General features: G+C 44.1%; 1 protein-coding gene across 1 annotated transcript in view; it reads right to left on the reverse strand.

Annotated features, from left to right (window-relative positions):
• The window catches only part of LOC124594261 (neuroligin-2-like), a 335593-nt gene that overhangs the window by 149205 nt on the left and 164313 nt on the right, over positions 1-22075 (reverse strand). Inside the window, exon 5 of the mRNA XM_047132625.1 lies at positions 15166-15354. Coding sequence (XP_046988581.1) covers positions 15166-15354 — 189 coding nt within the window. The remainder of the gene's footprint in view (positions 1-15165; positions 15355-22075) is intronic.

A 22075-nucleotide genomic window follows, 5' to 3' on the forward strand; every position in this document is an offset into this window, starting at 1 on the left:
CAGGACGTAACAACAACGTGTCCACATTAATTCTTTCACCTGTCGGACGCAATTCTTACACGACTAAAATTCTACGATGATTCCGAGACACCGTGTATAAAGCTTAAACATGGCAACGACGCGTACAATTTATTTTCAGAACTGCTACATAACGTACAATCTTTAATTCATTACTGCGAGAGAAATGCTATGCACTCTGTAGCGGGAAATGCGTCTCTCTGTTCTTGGTGAAGAAGCAGTTAACGAAATGAAATAACTCACACTGGTGTTAATTATACGACGGGGAAAACGTATACTGACTTTTGTACGAAGCTAACTGACTATATTGTTGACAGTAATCTGGTGAAATTTCGAATTATACAAGCTGGTGAACTGATAAAGTCGAAATAATTTAAATACGAATGCTAATTCCTGCAACATAACAAGAGTATTGAAAATTATATCATTATTTAATTTAAAAAGGTACCTACGATTTTACTTCAACTGATGCAGTACATATATGAATTCCGACGTGTTGCACATCGGGACAGACGTTCGGAGGATAGAGTTTGGTAGCAAATTCACTAGGTTGGGCACTGTCAGAACTTTTTCTGGGAAAATTTTTTTCTCAGAAAATGTGTTTTACTCTTGTTTGAGGTTTTTCTTGGACGGATACTGCTACCAGATTCCAATGTATAATGATATTGCACAGAAAACTTCCCGACATTCTATTGCGAGAAGTCTGATTTCCTTTAGAGTTCGTAATCTATGACGTACTTAGTACCCGCAGGAGGAGACTAATTTCCACGAACTTCAGAAAGGAAATACCAGAAGGAAGCTCCACTTCATAAACGCACTGATAATTACACAGACATTGCATAAATATTTAGTACATTATCTTTCACATTGCCGTGAAATTCTAGATAGCAACAGTCAGATTAGAAATAAAGTTTTGAATGATACATTATAGATCCAGGTACTTTATGGAAGGCTCTATTCAAACTTCACAACTACTGTCGGTTAATAAGACATAGATTACTGGATTATTGTCTGACATTGCTTCTGTTACCTTATATAATACCGGGTTAACATCCAGTTCTTAACACAGCCCCGCGGGAGCTATCAACAATGGAAGCCGTGTCGACTGCAATGCTCAGGTCACCGTCTGTTTTCTACATAATCCAGTAACAGATTCTCTGTAGGTGATGTTCGTCAGCTTTCATCAATGTTAGGATCTGCATCATATAAACACAGCTGGACTTATTTTGTTTTTGATTGTCGTTTTAATTTAAACTGAGAGTTTCTTCAGATCGTAACAAACGTGTTCAACGTTTTATTCCACAATTACAAAACTTAATTGTTTTTGTAAGTCTAGAAATGTTCTGTCTTTACATACAATGTATTAAGACAGTCATGTGCTCTGTCGTGAAATGCAACTTTAATACATGTTACATTCAAATCAAGAATACCAAGGAAGATTAGGTTATGATATTGTGGTATACACTAAAGAATACGTTTTTATGATAATTATGTGTTATGAATTTTACCTAAATCTAAAGCTAAAAATAAAATAGCTTACGTGACTGTGTATTATCCAATGCAGTTCCTAACATTACTTCAGTGGAGCTTTTATAATGTGCCGGAAGTGCAAAATATTATCAAAATAAAAGTAGGCCAATTCTCGATAGATCTCGGAGCATGTCTGTCGTTTACGTAGAATCTAGTAGTATGTCTATCATGAGATACTCCGTATTATGAGTCTATCTTTGGCTGAAGGGAATATGGCAGACTAATTGGTTAGTAAAGTGCAAACGACCGATGTTGATGCGTATCGTGGTCTCACTGAAGTTATGCACTCATGCACCCATTTGCGCATTTGTCCATTTAATTATACTAATCACATAGGTGCTTCTGTTTTACAATATGCGCATTTCGTTTTTTCACTGAAGTTTGTCTTTCTCTGTAAACTCTGATCATTTTAAAGGGCCGCGCCCTAGTCTAGGTTTCCTACACGGTTCCCAGCGAATAGCTCTACTAATTTCGTATAAGCTCCTTCATGTTGTTCCTCGAATACTTTTGAGCAGACTATATGGTATTGTGCATATAAAACTAAAACTGCTTAGTTAGTTTAGAATTTGGTAAAATTGCTGAGCGTGCTTTTGCTACATATCAAGATGCATCAAGATTGGTCGAAAGGGAATGTAGTACTTCCCACCTTTCTCAATAGGCCATACTGACGTATATTTTGTTACAGAATTCCCGAAGTTTGTCATTTTATTATTACTGACTGCAACACCGAAAAGTAACCGAGTGAACCGTGAAAGCTTCATGATATACAAAACGATCGTGCTACTTGTACTCCTCAAGTTTTGGTTTTTCACATACCATGACCATCCTCACGTAATCTGATCGTACCGTTACGTTGTGAAATTTCCAAACAATGATACAGCACTTTACAAGATAAAAAAAATTATTGGAAAGCTTATAGAAAGTAAAAGCTAAAATATTAGTACAAATATGCTCTAAATGAGAAGGTAATCATCCCATTCGAAATAGAGATGACTGAGGAAACAAGTAAATAACTTACATAAGCCTCATCAGTGTAGAAATGCAGCAGGCGGTCTGTCACATTATTTGTGAGCCCAACCAGTATACCTTACGTGGCACGAACGGATCACACAACTTTTGATAGGTATGCTTTAACCGGCTAAAGCCAGTTACTAATGAAGAGATCCTGCAGAGCTGTAAAATTGCGAGAGTGTTGATTACTTCATTTCATCCATTGTTTCGAGTAGTCCTAGACATTTTGCGTGCGATTAAGACAGGATTCTTCAGGACTGTCGGTGTGCGACAGTGAGTCATAATGGTCGTCAGTCCAGGATTATATGCATAAGGCTGTTGTCATCTTGGAAGACGGGAGTGTCAACAGCATATTCATTATAAAGATGTATCAGGAATACACAAGAATTTTCCAAGAATTTTGAAATTACTTCACTTCTTCCATCTCACGTTAAGTTTTGTTAGCGGTACGCAAAAACCTCCCGAAACAGTAGAGAGACACTTCTGCCCTGAGCAAAAACCCGCAGACCGTGTTCGTTAAACGCCCCATTGAACTGAAGGTGCAATCGGGTGTGGTTCAAATGGTTCAAATGGCTCTGAGCGCTGTAGGACTTAACATCTATGGTCATCAGCCCCCTAGAACTTAGAACTACTTAAACCCAAATAACCTAAGGACATCACACAACACCCAGTCATCACGAGGCAGAGAAAATCCCTGACCACGCCGGGAATCGAACCCGGGAACCCGGGTGCGGGAAGCGAGAACGCTACCGCACGACCACGAGCTGCGGACAATCGGGTGTCATATGTCTTCTGAAAAGAGGCAAAATGGCGATTACACTCTGCCGTTCTACAATTTGTACGTAGGCATGTGTATTGAAGACGTGCAGTTTTCTTTGCAGCTGTGAACAATGGTCCGTTTTCGAGGCACACCGGTCCAAATGGTTACAGCATGAAGGCTTGAGACTTGTTTGCTGCGGTTAGGTTCTCTTTACAACCACTGCCCTTTCACCGTGTAACACGACTGCGAACGGCACATTGTCCCTAGCAGGTACACTGGACACATCGCATTGACACGGCAAGTATCGGGGCAAATTCATTGACCATGTGGTCTTTGTCTCATCAGAACGCGGAAACTCCTTTCCTCCACTCGCCATGTTGATCCAACTTCCGATGACTCCATACAAACGAATGTTACTTCACATACCACGGCACTGCCATGTCATGTCTGCGGCGGAAGGTAACAAGACCGTCTGGTATCAGTTCTACGCTATCTACTGCACTCAAAGGGGGGTAATTAACTGTCCGCTTACCAGAAAATCTGTGTAACGCTACCTACCAATGGGGCCTCTGAGGCAATGTTGTTTAAATTTACATAAACTTACTTTCTTTTGACTACTTAGGATGTGAACCACCTCGGTGCATAAATTATTTCGAAATAACATTATTATTCGAAGTTTTTATTTAAAAAAACACTATTTCGTATTTTTACTGGTGGCTGTTTGAGGATATACAGTTTATTCCATTCTACAGCAAGTGTTGTCGTAATATAATTCTTATTGCAAATTTGCCCAGGTTCCACAGACAATAGCAGAAAGTTCCGAGAATACAGGTGTGGTGCACTTATAAAATATAATTCGACTTCTTCTATCCTTCCTCTCTAGACAATGTGCACATCTTCTCCGTTTCTTAGCTGGAGGTTTCGCTGCCCTGCCTGGATCCGGTGATACTGCTGAATTCAGCGACTTTCTTACCGCCGCTAGTCGCTTTCCCTAACTGATCCTGAAAGTCTGAAGTCTCACTTCTTATTGGTATACAGCATCATTCATATTACGGAAGCATTCGTTATACTTGCATCGATCTTAATAAAGAAGGCGAACAATGATCAACGGCTTGTTTCTCTTTACACAGTGTGGCATTGCCTCTTCTGGTCTATGGTGTCAACATCATTGTGCGTCAGTATACCATTTGGCTTTTTGTGATGGTGGTACAGTTGGGTGATCACGAAGAAACACGGTAACAACTTGGTTCTTCTTAGGCACGTAAGACGCTATCATCACATCTGGTTGGAAACCATATAATGTAGACTACACTTCACGTCCTTCAGGTGTAATGAAATCGGAAGATAGTTCGCCTTCGTTTTCTCGGAAACACAAACTACTGTATGATCTTTTCACAACAAACAATGAGGTACACAGAGAGATGTAGAAGAATTATCAGACGTGGTATTACGTCCAGACCTGTTATGTTCACTCAGCAGAGTTTTCACATCATTCTCTCCAAGTCCCACGGCTCTGATTTCTTTTCACCAAACACACTTTCCTCTTCCAGCAGTAACTCGTTGCTCTGTCACAAATTGTCCTGAACTTCATTTCGTATCTACCAACTTTTAATGACATGCATTGTCGAAATGGACAGCCATCTCATCAACAAACATGCTCTTTCTCTCAGAGTAGTTTGCAACATCTCAAATACTTCTGTGATTGGTTTAAGTTTTTCTCTTGACCAATTTTCAGGTCGGATTGCTGCACTGTCAAAGATCATCACCCTCAGAATAGCACGGAAGAGGCTGCGAAACTTAATTTCATTGAATGGTCGGCCATTCTCAATACACCAGAGCTGACTGATATCTTTATGTCCTTACTTGGAAACACCAGACAGAACCGAACACCAAGAAAAATTTCATTTCATAAATATCTGTGTTCTTTAAGTCCTTGTAAACGATTCGAACTTCCTTATTTGTCCACATACACACATCCTCAATAAGGGGTACACGGAAAAACATCATTAAAAAAAAGTGGTTCAAATGGCTCTGAACACCATGGGACTTAACATCTGTGGTCATCAGTCCCCTAGAACTTAGAACTACTTAAACCTAACTAACCCAAGGACATCACACAGATGCATGTCCGAGGCAGGAATCGAACCTGCGACCGTAGCGGTCGAGCGGTTCCAGACTGAAGCGCCTAGAACCGCTCGGCCACCACACATCATAAGACAAGACTCTTAATTATAACAGTCCATATTCGAATACCTTATAGGTCTCTGGTATTCAATCAATATATTCTTTTTGCTTCACCTACCAGAAATTCCTGTCCGAGCGGCCGTAGTCCATATTTCATGCCCATTACGAGAAAAGAACAAGTCACACTCAACACAAGTTCCACTAAACTGTTCTCTCTTTTCGTAAAATAATTTTTCATGATCATTGTCATCTTCGTGTTGTTCTGAGTTTTCAGCGACGTCTAACTATCAGTATCAATGGAAAATTCGAATTCGCTCAGTGGTATTTTGACTATCAGAAGACTGCTCCAATAATTCCAGTATCTCCTCGTCTGGTAGTCCTCTTCCCCGTAAAATTTACTCTTTGTAGAACGGACAAGTGTTACGATATAATGTACCAAAATAAACATGCCCTTATCAGTAGGAGGACTGTTGGACACTCAAAGAATAACAGCACGAATCAACAATAGAAAATGATTTAAAAGACGCTGTGAACACAGAACTATGGTTGTTTAAAACTTGTTTCTAACTACACGGGCTTGCGAGACCCGTACGGAAAGAAATGTCAGCCAAAATTTCAACACAAAGCCACAGGAAGACTTTAATAATTATTTTACAAAACTATAGCTAACAATACAAATTAGGGTAAGTGCGACAATTTCACTGAAATAAATTGTATAGTTAATAAGAGAGAAGATAATAAAAATGACAGACGGGGCTCTCAGAGCCAATGGTAGTTAATGGATTAAATTTTTGTCCAGTGAGATAGTATTAGAAATAAATACATAACTGATAGGTCGATGACAAGGTGTATGATGCTGTCTAGTGGTTCGCTTATAGTGGCCTTGGACCCTCAGATGCACTGAAGTGCCAAAGTAACTGGTACACCTGCCTAAAATCGTGTAGGGCCCCCGTGATCAACCAGAAGTGCCGCAACATGACGTGGCATGGACTCAACTAACGTCAGAAGTTGTGCTGGAGGGAGCTGAAACCATGAACCCTGCAGGGCTGTCCATAAATCCGTACGACTACGATGGGGTGGAGATCTCTTCTGAAAAGCACATCGCAAGACATCCCAGATAAACTCAATTATGTTCATCTCTGGGGAATATGGAGGCCATCGGAAGTGTTTAAACTGAGATGAGTGTTCCTGGAGCCACTCTGTACACCTTCTGGACGTGTGGAGTGTCGCATTGCCCAGCTGGAATTGCCCAAGTACGTCGGAATGCACTATGGCTTGAATGGATACAGGTGATCAGACAAGATGCTTGCGTACTTTTCACTTGTCTGAGTCTTACTTACACGTATTAGGGTCCCATCTCCAACTGCACACACCCTACACCATTAAAGAGCCTCCATCTGATTGGTCACTTCCATCCGTTAGACACAATTTGAAACGAGACTCGTCCAACCAGGCAAAACATGTTTCCAGTCATCAACAGTCTACTGTTGGTATTGACAGGAACAGGCGAGGCGTGAAGCTTTCTGTCGTGCTGTCCTCAAGGGTACACGAGTGGGCCTTCGGCTCCGAAAGCGCATATCGATTATGATTCGTTGAACGGTTTACACTTGTTTTCCCCAGTATTAAAATCTGCAGCAGTTTCTGGGAGGGTTGCACTTCTCTCGCGCTGAACAATTCTCTTCAGTTCTCTTTTGTCCCGTTCTTGCAGGATCAGTTACCGACAGCAGCGATGTTGGAGATTTGATGTTTACTGCATTCCTGATATTCACTGTATACTCGTGAAATGCTCTTACGGGAAAATGCCCGCTTCATCGCTATCTCGGAAGTGCTGTATCCCATCGCTTGTGTGCCGACTATAACACATCGTTCAACTCACTGAAATCTTCATAATCAGCCATAGCAGCAGTAACCGATCTAACGACTGCACCAGACACTTGTTGTCTTATATAGGAGTTGCCGACCGCAGCGCCGTGTTCTGCCTGTTTACATATCTCTGTATTTGAATACAAATGTCTGTACCCATTTCTTTGGCGCTCCAGTGTATGTTTGTGTGTGTACGTGTGTGTTCAAATGGTTCAAATGGCTCTGAGCATTATGGGACTTAACATCTGAGGTCATGAGTCCCCTAGAACTTGGAACTACTTAAACCTTGCTAACTTAAGGACATCACACACATCCACGCCCGAGGCAGGATTCGAACCTGCGACCGTAGCGGTAGCGCGGTTCCAGACTGAATCGCCTAGAACCGCTCGGCCAGTACGTGTGTGTGCGTGTACGTATGTGTGTATGTGTATGCGTGTGTGTGTGCCTATGTGTGTGTGTTGGTGTGTGCAGGGATCCCTGCCGCCAATATTATTAGGTTTCGGACCAATAAGAGCGAAGCTGTATCTGGCTCGGCGCTGTATAGCCAATCTGAGGGCCGACAAGTGTGCCGTGTTCCCACGAAGGCCCCGAGGTGACGGCACGGCGGAGCGCCGCTTCGCCCGCGGCGTCCTGTTGCCAGCTCGTACAGTTCTGCGCAAAAGCAGATTTGTCGGGCGCCTGCGTCGTGTTGCGATGGGGCGGCGGGCTCCAATTCGATAAGACAAGTTTGATGGGAAGTGTAATTTCGTTTGGCCGCCAGCCAGGCAAACAGCGCAAGTTACGTGAGCAGTGAGCGGCGGCAGCGCCTGCGACAGACATGCGAACCCAGGCCGTAACGACCGCCACCCGTGTCGCCGCCGCCGCCGCCGCCGCCCACGGCTCTGCAGGGTAACTCACAGCCCTCGGGTGTAGCGCGCGTGCGCCACAATATTGCCAGCCAGAATACGTCTGCAACACCGAAATGAGATTCATGATCAATCTGGGCGAATCAGCGACGCGTGGAATACACGTCGCACCGGTCGATTCGCACATCAGTGGCAGATGTTAGGCGGTTCTAAACCGCGTTCCAGTGAAGTGAAACAATGGGGTATCATACTATCAGTAAGAAAATTAATTTACATATACTGATGCCCTCAAAAACCACTGACGTGCATAGCAAGGATTACTAAGAAACTTATCATATATTGCAATATAAGAAATACTGTTTACATGCCTCTGTGCGCGCTATAATTAGGCTAATTTTGGGTTTCTTGTAGCTACAGACCCGGTACGTAGGGCCTGAAGAATATTTGAATGTTTCTGGACTCTTCACTTAATACTGGTCATGGAACTTGTTCAAGTATGCTCTCGCAGGACAAGTATTCCAAGGCATCAGCCTAGGAAGGTATTTTATTTCCATGGCGCTGAGTCAAACGCAAGTGATCAGTTATGTCTCTGACAATACGTTCACAATATACTCTGTTATTCATATTCGCCGTCTCTATCTTAAATACCTGAGCCCTATTCTAGGATGAAACTCACAAGAGTGAGCCGTGAGCGGCTCGCGTTCGTGCCGTCTATTGCTTGACGGCTTGTCTTGGCAGTTGCAGCCTCTCGTTTCTTATTCGATTTACTGGCATCACTAAGTTGCTGCTTTGCTTGCCCGTGAGTGGCTGCAGCAGCGCTTATAGATAAGTAAACTGCCGTGCTACCTCTGAAGCCACCGCTAGTAATTCCGGGTCTTGGTCTGTCGGGAGCTCAGTCAGAATGGAGTTCCAGTGAGGTCTGGACAGCCAGAATTCGCCGAACGCTGGCGACACACACGCACTGTTCAACGGAAGGAGACTGGAGCGGGAACGACCGTTGATTGGTCGTTCGGTCGGTCGTCTCACCGCACGACTTGCATTTGGTCGCTGAACGCTTCTGGGTTCTCTGTGTGTGTCGACTTGTGATTCGTCCTTGTTGTTACACAGTCATTGCTTTTAGCATTGTTCGAGTTCTTGTGGAAGTGTTTTCGTGGAACAGTGTCTAGCGTGTGTAATTTCGACTCTGCAGTTAATTTTAATGCTGTCTGCGCACTGAGTAGGCAGTCGGTCTGGGACACCGCAGCGAGGAAGTCTCCGCGGGGAGTTCATTAGCGTAGTGTTCCGCAGAGTGTTTTTCCTCGTCGTATGATGCTGTCTGGCACGGCGTGTATTTCGACAGCCCTTGGTGTTTGTTCATAATTTTGTGTGGTTATTGTGCCTTGGCTGCATTTAAACTGTGATTTTCTTTTAGTCTCAAGTAGGCTTCTGTGCCAGACCTTCAGCCGTCATTAATTTAGTTGGTTCAATTTTAAAATAAGGCCTTCAGCCAACTTAAATTAAGGTTTCAAGATTGAATTGCTTAAAACTTATTTGAAGAAATGAGATTTTGCTCTATTTTAAATCTTTCTTATTCAGGCCTTAAGTCTTCAGTTCTTCAATGTTCAGTATGTGGCCTTCAGCCGAGCTTTTATGTAATTTTTTTTTATTTTTTAACTAAGGCCTTCAGGCGTGTGTATACCTTAAAGCAGTTTTAATAATTGACTTCAGCCGTATTGTTTTTGAATCCTTTCAAGGGTATGTGTGTTTAAGTGTCTTTAGGAAAATAAAGTTTGCGTACTTTGTGCAACTAACAGTAACTGATTTTGGCCCTTTTCCACAACGACAACCTGATGCACTCTGCCCTGCGAATCCAGATTTCAAAGAGTTTTGTACTTAATATTATTTGTAGCTAACTACACGGCCCAGTAACGTTTTTATGACCAACGCCTGCTTTCGATTTCAAAGTACAGTAAACATTCACAACCTCTGGTGGCAGCACTAGCAGTGGATGGTCTATAAAACATGACTCGGGGACGCGTAAAACAGTGCAGACGTTGTCGTAATGTAAAAATTACGTTATTTACCTGAAGTACAACCGGGCATGATCATTGGCTTTCAGGCCAAGGGTGGAAGATTTTCCGAAACGTCTCTGTTTTTAAACTGTTTCCGTGCCACCAGGTTTAAAGTACAACGTGCATGCAAAATGGCGCTACCCAGAACTGGTGCCGCACAGACTTCTGCAGCAGGTGCATGGTTTATGGAGGCATTCTAACTATGAAGAACACTTGAATTTGAACTCCTATACAGCAACTGAATGACCACTCAGTGGCGACAAGTGGCCTTTCAAGATGAAAAACGTTTTATGCTTCATCGGACAGATGTCAAATATGCTGAAACCAACCGGAATGGCCTAGGCGTCATGGTCTTCAGAATGTCTTCATGTCATTCCCTTGTGGATCTCGTCATTCTGGTACAATGGATCAACACACGTATGCATCTATGTCCATGTCAAGCCCTACATGAAGTTAGTTCTTCTTCGGCAGGATGACACCCACCAGCACGAAAGTGCAACGTGTCATACAGCTCGCAGAGTAAGTACGTAGTTAAGAACATCAGGATGAGTTTACCCTACTCTTCTGGTCACAAAACTCTCCTGATTTAAGCCCTATTCAGGATCTGTGGAACCCTTTAGATCGGGCTGTGCGCGACATGGATCCTCAGCCAAGAAACATAGCGTACGCTGGCCATGGTATTCGAGTTGCTGTGGGTCCCCGTTTCTGTCGGTACTTTCCACAACCTATTCTCTTCCTGCATGTCTCATGCTGCCAGAGGTGTTTATTCAGTCTCCTTAAGGTGATCACATTACTGCAACTGGCCACCGTATATTTTCCGAGCCTTAGCTGCGATACAGCCCATCCCAACAAACTTCTACTCGCGGGTGTATCAGTTTATTGACACAAATTGTGATTCATTGATGTTGTATTCAAGTGGGAAACCATTTCTGCATTTTGTGAAGTATGAACTCTTGCATTTTTGTACAAGTAAAGCGATTTTCGATCGTTTCACCGAGGGAGGTGGCGCAGTGGTTCGCATACTGGACTCGCATCAGGGAGGGCGACAGTTCAAACAGGCGTCAGGCCACCGTGAGTTATTTTTTCCGTTATTTACTTAAATCGCTTCATACTAATGTCGGAATGGTTTCTTTGAAAGAGCATGGCCGACGTCCTTCCCATGTTTCCCTAATCTGATGGGACCCATGAACTGGCTGTTTGGTCCCTTCCCCCAAATCAACCAACCAACCATTTCGTCACATTTAAAACACGTCAAGGACTGCCGAAGTACTCTGCAGCTGTTTCCAGATGTTACTTGGTTATTCATTAGCGCATTTTCGGTTTTAGAAGACGACTGCTCGAAAACTGCAAGACACACTGTGTCAGCAGGCATCACAATGGATGAAGCATCTCTCCGAGTTGAGATTCGTAATGAGTGCCGTGCCACTGATGTGGAGAACCATAAAAAGCAGCTTCCACTGCTAATAAGACCGGGTTTCTATCACTTATGAGGCCCTTTTCCAGTGACTCTGAAAACTGTACTTTTTTGCGTTGTTTTTCTACAGCACAGTTTTCGGAGACATTTGAAAGTGGACTGATGCGACTGTGACTGGAGCAGCTTTATATTATTTACGGAGTCAGTGTGCTCCAAACATGGAGAAATTAACAGGTGTAGAGTACAACAGAAGGCATCATGCGTGTAACAATATAGAGACAGATCGTCGACACCTTATTGTCGCAACGAAGTAGTTAGCCCCTGCATGTAGGCAACTCACTGAACATGCTGCCAGAGCGGGCAACATCTCTCCTTTCTGGGCAATTCGAGTCACAGATTTCAATGATTTCCTGGCAAGTATTTACGTTTGCCGCGTCACAAACGGTGTCATCATTGAGCAAACTAGGATGCTTCATGAAATGGCACGTGTCTGTTTTCTGTATGCTTTGCATCTTTCACGCAGTCGTCTTCTGAAACCCGAAACGTTCTTACGAATAATCCCTAAACCTTAGTATAAGTGTGTACATCATCTTTGAAACTTTTAAGGCAGGGCTGACCACGGTGTGGAAAACCGCACGTAATGCTACACGTGTGGGAGTTAGGTGTGGGTCAATGCTCGGCGTGTGTCGTATTTGCCTGGTCTTTCTCTGTAATACTCAGCGCAGTGCGACATTTCATTTATTATTACGGTGTGGTATTTTGCGGTCGCCACCACTCTCTGCCGTTCAGCAGAATCGTTGTGTCAGCGCTGTTTGTCCTTCGCTATTGGTTTGTAGTACAAAGGACGTTTACAGGTCCAGTTGCTATTTACACAAAAGGACGAAATCTGTCGATCTATTGGCACAAGGCTTTCAAAAAGAACGGAAACAACAAAAGAGAGAGCTGTTAATTCTCTGTATTCACTATGCAGTCGCATAATTGACTATTACCGAAAATTTGCTATGACACGACATTATAATACCGTGGAGAAACAATTTAGAGATTTGGCTGAGAAAAAAAGAGCAGAAAATTACAGCGATCGACAGAGGTGTATCGTTGTACTGTACATCAAAAAGCACTTTGCGCTATATTTGCAACCATGGAGCACACGAAGGGAAATTGTGCTAAATTTGAAGCCATGGAGCACGTGAAGAAATTGGTGGCATTATAGCATATATTTCTGAAATAACATGCATTATTCCATTATCTGCTGCAACAGTTACCTATGGAGAGGAAGAGTTTGGAGACTTTATACACTACCGCAAATTAGTTGGTTAAGTCAAGGGGCATACCTGGAAAGATTTTTCCTTGTGAAACCCGTTATTGTTGAATTTATGAAGGAAAAGGGAGTGCAGGAACAAAAATTACTACATCCAGAACGGATTGTAGACCTAACACTTTATGTGAACTTTACTACACACTGCCCACTATAAGACAGTGAAAGGTGAGAAAAGATTTGTTTTTGAGTTGATACGGATGCATTTGGAAAAATGGTTCAAATGGCTCTGAGCACTATGGGACTCAACTTCTGAGGTCATTAGTCCCCTAGAACTTAGAAAGTCTGCAGAATTAATTGAAGCCTTCAAACAGCCGAAAAAAGAGTTTTCTAAATGTTTTGAGGACACAACCAATATAGTATCTGCTTTAAAGCTGTTTTCCGCACAGTTTCTCGTTTCTTATGAAAGCGCTGCTGTGCAACTGCCCAGGCTGTTTACATTTTTTCCTCAGTTAGAGTTTCCACGTCTCCATAACTAGGTTACTAACGTGCTCCGTTTTGAGGTCAACATAGGGGTGTGAAAGATTTTTTCTTTTTTTTTCTTTGTTACGAAACTAAATAAGTTACGCTTATGTGGCACCCTGAGAGTGAAACACTGAAATTTCCTATGTCCCTCTGTAACCCGGTAGTCTGTACCAGATAAAAATTAGGTCTTCATCAAGCCAAAAAGAATTATATGTTACTGCAGATGTGTTTTGTTTGTCGTCTGTTTTGTTGAGAAATGTGAAATAAAAAACCAAGTCGTAAGCAGAGCGACTGAATTTCCACTTAAACGCGACGTGTTTTTCAGTTTCCACTCTGGGCCCTCCGCGTACTCAGTGTGCCATGGTGGTGGAGGAAATCTGCAGCTAGGCTGAGTGCTTCGGCACTCATGTTCGCGAGCCGAAATCTTGGCGGCCCCTGCTCTAAGTTTACTGCTAATATTGTCTGTCAGGTCCTTGTATTCGGCAGTAGCAGTCTATCTTTGAGGCACCTCTTGAAATAAAACAAAATATATTGGATATGGTGATATTTCAGGTGACTGATTTACTTGCATTGGGCCTTCTAGCATCTTCAGATGTATATTAAACATGAGGTGTATACATGCATAACTTTCCAGATTCCTACAGCTGTGCTGTATGCTGTGGGATAACGTAACTACATATGTGTATACACTAACAGTCAGGACGAAACAAGTTACAGGTGGGTCGGATGGTAAGTTGCACTTGTTACTAATGCCTTGTCAGCAGTAGTGTAAGGATAAGCAGATCGTATATGTTCCAAATAATTATCTGGAAAGTGTGGAATGTGCACCTATAGCGGTAGGCAGCAACGACAGAAGCAGCATAGTTATGTACTAAGTGATGGTCAGACTGAGGGTCATGGTTGACAGTAATCGAGACCTAAAAGCAGGTGTCCGTACCAGCGACTTGTGTTATGTCGTAAGTGAACTTCAGTGCAGATAATGACAGATGAGCGAGTACATGCCCAGTTGTCACCAGCAGTAAACTGTGTGTGTGTGTGTGTGTGTGTGTGTGTGTGTGTGTGTGTGTGCGTGTGAGTGTGTGTCCGTGTGTGTGTATACTTAGCATGGCTCACCTACAAAGAGGGAGAGATGAGCAGTTACTAACAGGTTTTGTTCCTTTTCACCACAACACTAGGCTCACAACCATTTTAAAATGGCCTTTCAAATGTGTGTGAAATCTTACGGGACTTAACTGCTAATGTCATCGGTCCCGAAGCATACACACTACTTAATATAAATTATCCTAAGGACAAACACACACATCCATGCCCGAGAGAGGACTCGAATCTCTGCTGGGACCAGCCGCACAGTCCATGACTGTAGCGCCTGAGACCGCTCGGCTAATCCGGTGAGTCCGAAAATGGCCTTGGTGGCTGAACCCTGAAAACACAATTGCAACTTACGCTGTTATATTATTTCAGGTAATTACTGCAGATACGGGCACTGAACTATCATGCTGCACATGATGGACTGGTAAATAATTTATGCCCTGTCACAGCTCGAGTGTCGGCAGCTGCTGCAGCAGGTGTTGTGTGTGTAGTAAGAGTGGCTCAGCTAGGGTTAGCAGCACAGATAGGCATTGACACCTGGCAGATGGCAGCAGCAGCACCACCACCACCACCACGCAGTGTGAATACTAAGAGGGGCTCGGCTAGACAGAGGTACTGACCCCTGGCGGCAGGCAGCAGCAGCAGCAGGTGGGCGAGCGCGGCGCCCGTGTCGTGCGCCAGCAGCGTGACGCGCTGCGGGTCACCGCCGAAGGCCGCCACGTTGAGCCGCAGCCACGTCAGCAGAGACACGGCGTCCTGCAGCGCCAGGTCCCCCGCCGCGTTCGGCCCGCTGCGCGTCCTCAGGAAACCTGCGGCCACCACAAACCACGCTCTACTTCCAGCTCTATCTCCATCTCCACCATTTTACCTGCACTATAAGTAGAGAAACTACGAATTCACATACACTACGGATGACAGAGTCAACATTATTAAATCAATAGACCTACTAGATGTCATAGTATAAAGTACAGGGTCCGCATGAAGGAGGTTCGCCCAGAGGATGGTAGTGAAACCGACAATAGCTTTGAAGTTTCCTTCATAATACGAATGCACCGTGCAATGATAATTTGTATTTCGCGGTGTCAGCTCTGGTAATCCCTTCTATAGTTTGTCTTTCATTTTTAGTAACGGATTTTATGTGTTGTAGAAACTTGTTTTCTCGTCTAGAAGAATTTCCATATTGCTGTAAACAGTCCTGCATTTTATAGTGATTCCGTCAAGCTTCAGTGACGGATTTCTGAGTCAACAAGGTTTTCTCTTCAGAAGTACACATGTCGTTTTATGAACAGCTATATTTGTTTCCGGTGCTACACCGCTGCATGCGAACAAGCTGGTCAGTCGCCTCTTCCTCATGCCTCTTCCTGGAGTCCACAGAGACAACTACTGGGGTATCATTCGTGTACGCAACGTCACTTTCAAAAGTATCTGCTCAGTCTAACACATATAATCGGGGTTCAGTACTGAGGAGCCACTTATGGAGTCTTGGGGAAGAACTTGGTAATCTCTGCCTCGCAGTCCCACCGACAGTACATCTCCTACAATAATGGTCAAAGCCCTTGTTGAGACTTTAGGGGGCCCAAAATCTCAGAGGCGTGCAAAGATTATCGAATGTCCCGCAGATGCTAATCATGAGCAAAATAGAATATTTCGAAGTCAAAATATTTTATATTTTCAAGAACTGGCTCTGAGCACTGTGGGACTTAACTTCTGAGATTATCAGTCCCCTAGAACTTAAAACTGCTTAAACCTAACTAACCTAAGGACATCACACACATTCATGCCCGAGACAGGATTCGAACGTACGAGCGTAGTGGTCCCGTGGTTACAGGCTGTAGCGCCTAGAACCGCTCGGCCACTTTGCCGGCTTTTCAAGAACTCTATTAATCTTATCATCTATAAACTTTCCTCTTCTGAATCCATGCTGGCACTGGTCCACACACAACACCGGCACCCGGTAAAAAAGTAGACCCTCCTGAACTTTGGCCAACACGCTAAATAAGCAAATGGGTCTATAGCTTTTCGATCATGCCGGATATTAATCCTTTCTCTTTTTAATCACTACTGTTTTATCTTTTTCCTAATCGCCGGGATCCTACCTACTCGCAACGCCTCGTTTGGTACTACTGTGAAATAAGTTATTATCAGTAGACCTGTGACACTGTCGGTGTTAATATTGTCATCACGAAATAGCGCTGTTACCTGGTATTCACCCCTCCTTCCAGATTTTATTGAGCTATTCTCTCTGCGAACTGTAGACATGACAGGAGCCCCGCTAACAGTTTCATTGAAAAACTTATCCATTCAACAACTTATCCGTATATCAGAATACAGATGACTTCTTTGAAAATTCTCTGAGAGTATTCTTTTAATTTCCTGAAGTAGTGATTTGTAGCTCACCTTAATTGCCCTGTATTCATGGCGCCTCACAGCGCACTCTGATTACCTGAAATCACGTTAATAACCTTTTTTTTTACCCTTCACCTCAACGTGTAAATTTCTATGCACACCTTGGGATTGTACCTTGGCTTTTCATGTTTTCATTAAAGATATAAATGGCCTGTGTTCTTTGCACGAGTTCACTTAGTAACTGCATACCTAGGTCTACGTGTACCAGAAGCGAATCCATCGGAAATACTATAGTGTAGACGACTAAGCCATTAGAACCAGTTGTACTGATTTCTAAATCAGTACTTTGCCACAGAGAGTATACTGCATTCGCATCTGTTGCCACAAGGAAACATGCAGCTTTTCCATACAGGGCTACCACCCTGAGTTCATATGCAAAAGGTTCCATGGAATTACAGCACTACATACATATGCTGATTACAACCCACATGCCTGCCAGTCGTTCACTTATACTGTGAAGGTATGGTGTGCACATAGGTTGTGGCATCTCAGTGACTGTGAATTTCCTACTTGTATTGACAGTGGCAGACATTGCGTCTACGTGGTTAGTAAGTGTTACCGTATCCGCAGGAAAATATGGAAGGATATTGTTGCTACAGTACGGTTCTTGTAAACAGACGGTTTAAAAACCCAACTTGTCGAATAGTTTTTGTGTTTCGGTCATAGCTTCTTTACTTTGCGCATCATTAACCTGTTATTCTTGTATGCATATCGAATGTGAACAAAGCCCGCCGGGGATTAAAGCATTTGCATCTACACGCTTTTACAAAATCCATATACACTCCTGGAAATGGAAAAAAGAACACATTGACACCGGTGTGTCAGACCCACCATACTTGCTCCGGACACTGCGAGAGGGCTGTACAAGCAATGATCACACGCACGGGACAGCGGACACACCAGGAACCGCGGTGTTGGCCGTCGAATGGCGCTAGCTGCGCAGCATTTGTGCACCGTCGCCGTCAGTGTCAGCCAGTTTGCCGTGGCATACGGAGCTCCATCGCAATCTTTAACACTGGTAGCATGCCGCGACAGCGTGGACGTGAACCGTATGTGCAGTTGACGGACTTTGAGCGAGGGCGTATAGTGGGCATGCGGGAGGCCGGGTGGACGTACCGCCGAATTGCTCAACACGTGGGGCGTGAGGTCTCCACAGTACATCGATGTTGTCGCCAGTGGTCGGCGGAAGGTGCACGTGCCCGCCGACCTGGGACCGGACCGCAGCGACGCACGGATGCACGCCAAGACCGTAGGATCCTACGCAGTGCCGTAGGGGACCGCACCGCCACTTCCCAGCAAATTAGGGACACTGTTGCTCCTGGGGTATCAGCGAGGACCATTCGCAACCGTCTCCATGAAGCTGGGCTACGGTCCCGCACACCGTTAGGCCGTCTTCCGCTCACGCCCCAACATCGTGCAGCCCGCCTCCAGTGGTGTCGCGACAGGCGTGAATGGAGGGACGAATGGAGACGTGTCGTCTTCAGCGATGAGAGTCGCTTCTGCCTTGGTGCCAATGATGGTCGTATGCGTGTTTGGCGCCGTGCAGGTGAGCGCCACAATCAGGACTGCATACGACCGAGGCACACAGGGCCAACACCCGGCATCATGGTGTGGAGAGCGATCTTCTACACTGGCCATACACCACTGGTGATCGTCGAGGGGACACTGAATAATGCACGGTACATCCAAACCGTCATCGAACCCATCGTTCTACCATTCCTAGACCGGCAAGGGAACTTGCTATTTCAATAGGACAATGCACGTCCGCATGTATCCCGTGCCACCCAACGTGCTCTAGAAGGTGTAAGTCAACTACCCTGGCCAGCAAGATCTCCGGATCTGTCCCCCATTGAGCATGTTTGGGACTGGATGAAGCGTCGTCTCACGCGGTCGGCACGTCCAGCACGAACGCTGGTCCAACTGAGGCGCCAGTTGGAAATGGCATGGCAAGCCGTTCCACAGGACTACATCCAGCATCTCTACGATCGTCTCCATGGGAGAATAGCAGCCTGCATTGCTGCGAAAGGTGGATATACACTGTACTAGTGCCGACATTGTGCATGCTCTGTTGCCTGTGTCTATGTGTCTGTGGTTCTGTCAGTGTGATCATGTGATGTATCTGACCCCAGGAGTGTGTAAATAAAGTTTCCCCTTCCTGGGACAATGAATTCACGGTGTTCTTATTTCAATTTCCAGGAGTGTATAATGTCTCGATGTCGAATGACACAATTCTTCTCGTGAACATCCTTCGAAGGAGGTCGCTCAGTGGTTAAACTCCGTTGGCAAATTATTCAATCTCAAAAGAATGCTGTCTGATGTTTCGGGTATGGGATACATTATAAATTTCCATTTAGAATGCCCGACTCTAATAACATGTTGATGAACAACTTTCAGCTCATTGCGATCCCTCAACGTACTTAGCTATACATTAACTTCTAAACTGTAAAATACTTGGTTTATAGCTGAATGTCATTTCAGTAGGTCTTGAAATGCTAGAAACATTTTTTGTAATAGATTCGAAGATCTGATTTCTCTATACTTCAGTGTTTTGCGGTTCTTAAACTCACCAGTATTACCTCGGTCGCCACACTCCAGTCCACGTGAAAGTAGGGGACGATCGCCAGGTGATACCGAAGCTGCATGTGCGTGTGCTGCAACTGCAAGTGCGGTAATGATGTCATCACGATCTTCACATTCAAACATTTTGGCAGGAGAGCCTTGTAGATACGACATGAATTGCCCGGCTCACAAGTCTTGAAGGCTCCCTTCGCTGGCATTGCTGCAGCAGGAACATCTCTTCCGTCAGCAGGTCAGGTCCCACAGATTCATAAGCGGAAGCAAGTGTTCCCCACATGATCTCTCTCTTTCATCTGGATTGATTCTGAGCGTCTGAGAAAACGCATTGTTATCCTGGAGCAGGTCATTATGAGTCGTACCGACTGTAGTTAAGCTACTTATATGTTCAGCTTCACTAGTGCAAAAGTAGTGTACCTCAAGTTCACCTCTCATACAAAACAGTGTCGCTGAATCATTAAGCATTTGAAATAGCATCTTCTAAGTTCATCTGTAACGGTTACCTTTTATCTCTTCTGTAATATCATGCCAGCTATGAAATTCATGAAGCCAAGGTGCTGCTCTTTAATAAATTTTGTACTGATTGGTGCTGTGGTGTCGTCAAAAAGTGACATTTTTCTCTCTGGCAGTATAATGCCAATCATCTGGTGCGAGGCTATGAAACGGGCTGCTGTTGGCTGTAAGCTTAATTTGCCGCTTTCATTTCGTGTGCAACGCCCATTTTATTACTTGATTCGAATAGGTCTCACATGTAGTTGAGAACTCTGCATTTACTTGTATTTTTAGACGTGGCTGATATTCTACTCTAGTCACTCCAGGTCCTAACAGCATTTCATAAGTTGCACAATCTTTCCCAGGTGATTCCGCTTTTCCAGGCGCTGTTGTGACATCTCGCTGATGTTTGTGTATTCACATTTTTCGTGGCTCTCTCCTCCACTATGGGAGCAAACTGGCTCTCTACACTTACAGATCTTCTTGATGTGAACTGAGTCACAACATCCACAACATTTTGGCACTGCCACGTAATCATTCATTCCTTGAGCGTGGAAAGTAATATAAGGCTTTTACTTTTAGTGTAGAAACTTACATATACAGGAGTGACTTCCATTACGTAGCTAACATTGAACTTCACTCGGGTCCAGTTCTTTAGATTCCTCCTTTTGGCTTTTCGCAGGCACGTTAAGGTCATATACATCCTCTAGTTGTTTGTCGTCCACATTATAGGGCACATTATACACAGTTATAAGAAACTTCTGGTTCTACAGTGATTCACGTTTAGTGCTCTGAATCTGATTAGATTTCTCTTGAATCTTTCGGCTCATCATTATCCGAATCTACTGTGACAACGCGGTTGGCTGTTCGGATAGATTTGATCCTAATTTCGTCTAACCTCAGGTATATTGTACTAGTATCTTCTTGACATATTTGACAACTTTGTTCTCAGTGGATCTAATAAAAAGTGTGTTGATTTCTTGCGTTGTACCGCACTTAATTTTGATTTTCGTGAAGATATGACAGCGGCATATTAAAGGATAGTCGTAGTCGCTTGCAGTTATCATGCTCTAGATGCTCAACAAAGGCTTTCAAAGCCCCCAAACCTGTTTAGCAGATCTTTTGATGTAGTTCTTCATCTATTTGACTGAGCAACTTGGACTGAAACGTGTCCTATGTGCTTTTCTGATCATTTCGCTTCTTGAAGGAGTCTGATGACGTCATTGCAGAATGCCGTATGTGATTCTCCAGCCATATTCAATGGTCACTGAACATCCCGTGTTATGGTGGGGTCGTCGATGCGCTCGCGCTCACTTCTATACACGGCATTGTCTACTGCCATTCGTTATTACGACGGAGAGGCAGACGGTTTCGGCTGCTTGCTTCTAAAAACTTCTCGATAAGAAGCTGTCGGCTGACGCCCCCAGAGTTATCCCGAGTGTGGCCGGCAGGGAACGCAGCTGGCGGGCAGTGGATCGTAGCGACACGCGATGTCCCAGCTGCTGCTGCTGACGCGCTGCGCGGCTAATGTGACGCGGTTGTTGGAGCTGCGGATCGCGACGCATGCTCGACCATCTTCTGCTTCTCTACAAATGCGACGAGCGAACGCACTTCCATACTTTAACTATGTTCTGTATACATTTCACGAAGTCTATCGATCTAATCAGTATCTTACTGCACTAACAAACCATTTAGGTCTATGTGACCTCAAATCATGACTGTCACCAATAACTTATTCCCGAAGATATCGACAAGGAATCACTTCACACGACGAGCATTGTGGCAGCCATCCCGTCTATCTGGCAAGGATAACAAGTGCGAATCAGACTTATGGGAGGAAGCATGAATTATTGTAGCAGTGGCTCCAGTAAGACTACATATCCATCTTTTTGATTACTTTGCTATTCGCAATTACGTGCCTGGCATAGAATTCATCCAACAACGCTCATGCTACTTCTCTACCGTTCCTATCACGAACACTTAAATATTTTCGTGTGAGCTCTTATTTCTCTCATTTTACCTTGATGATCATCTCTCCTTACGTAGGTGGGCACCAAC

This window comes from Schistocerca americana, chromosome 2 (assembly GCF_021461395.2).
Source record: "Schistocerca americana isolate TAMUIC-IGC-003095 chromosome 2, iqSchAmer2.1, whole genome shotgun sequence".
Classification (NCBI taxonomy): Eukaryota; Metazoa; Arthropoda; class Insecta; order Orthoptera; family Acrididae; genus Schistocerca; species Schistocerca americana.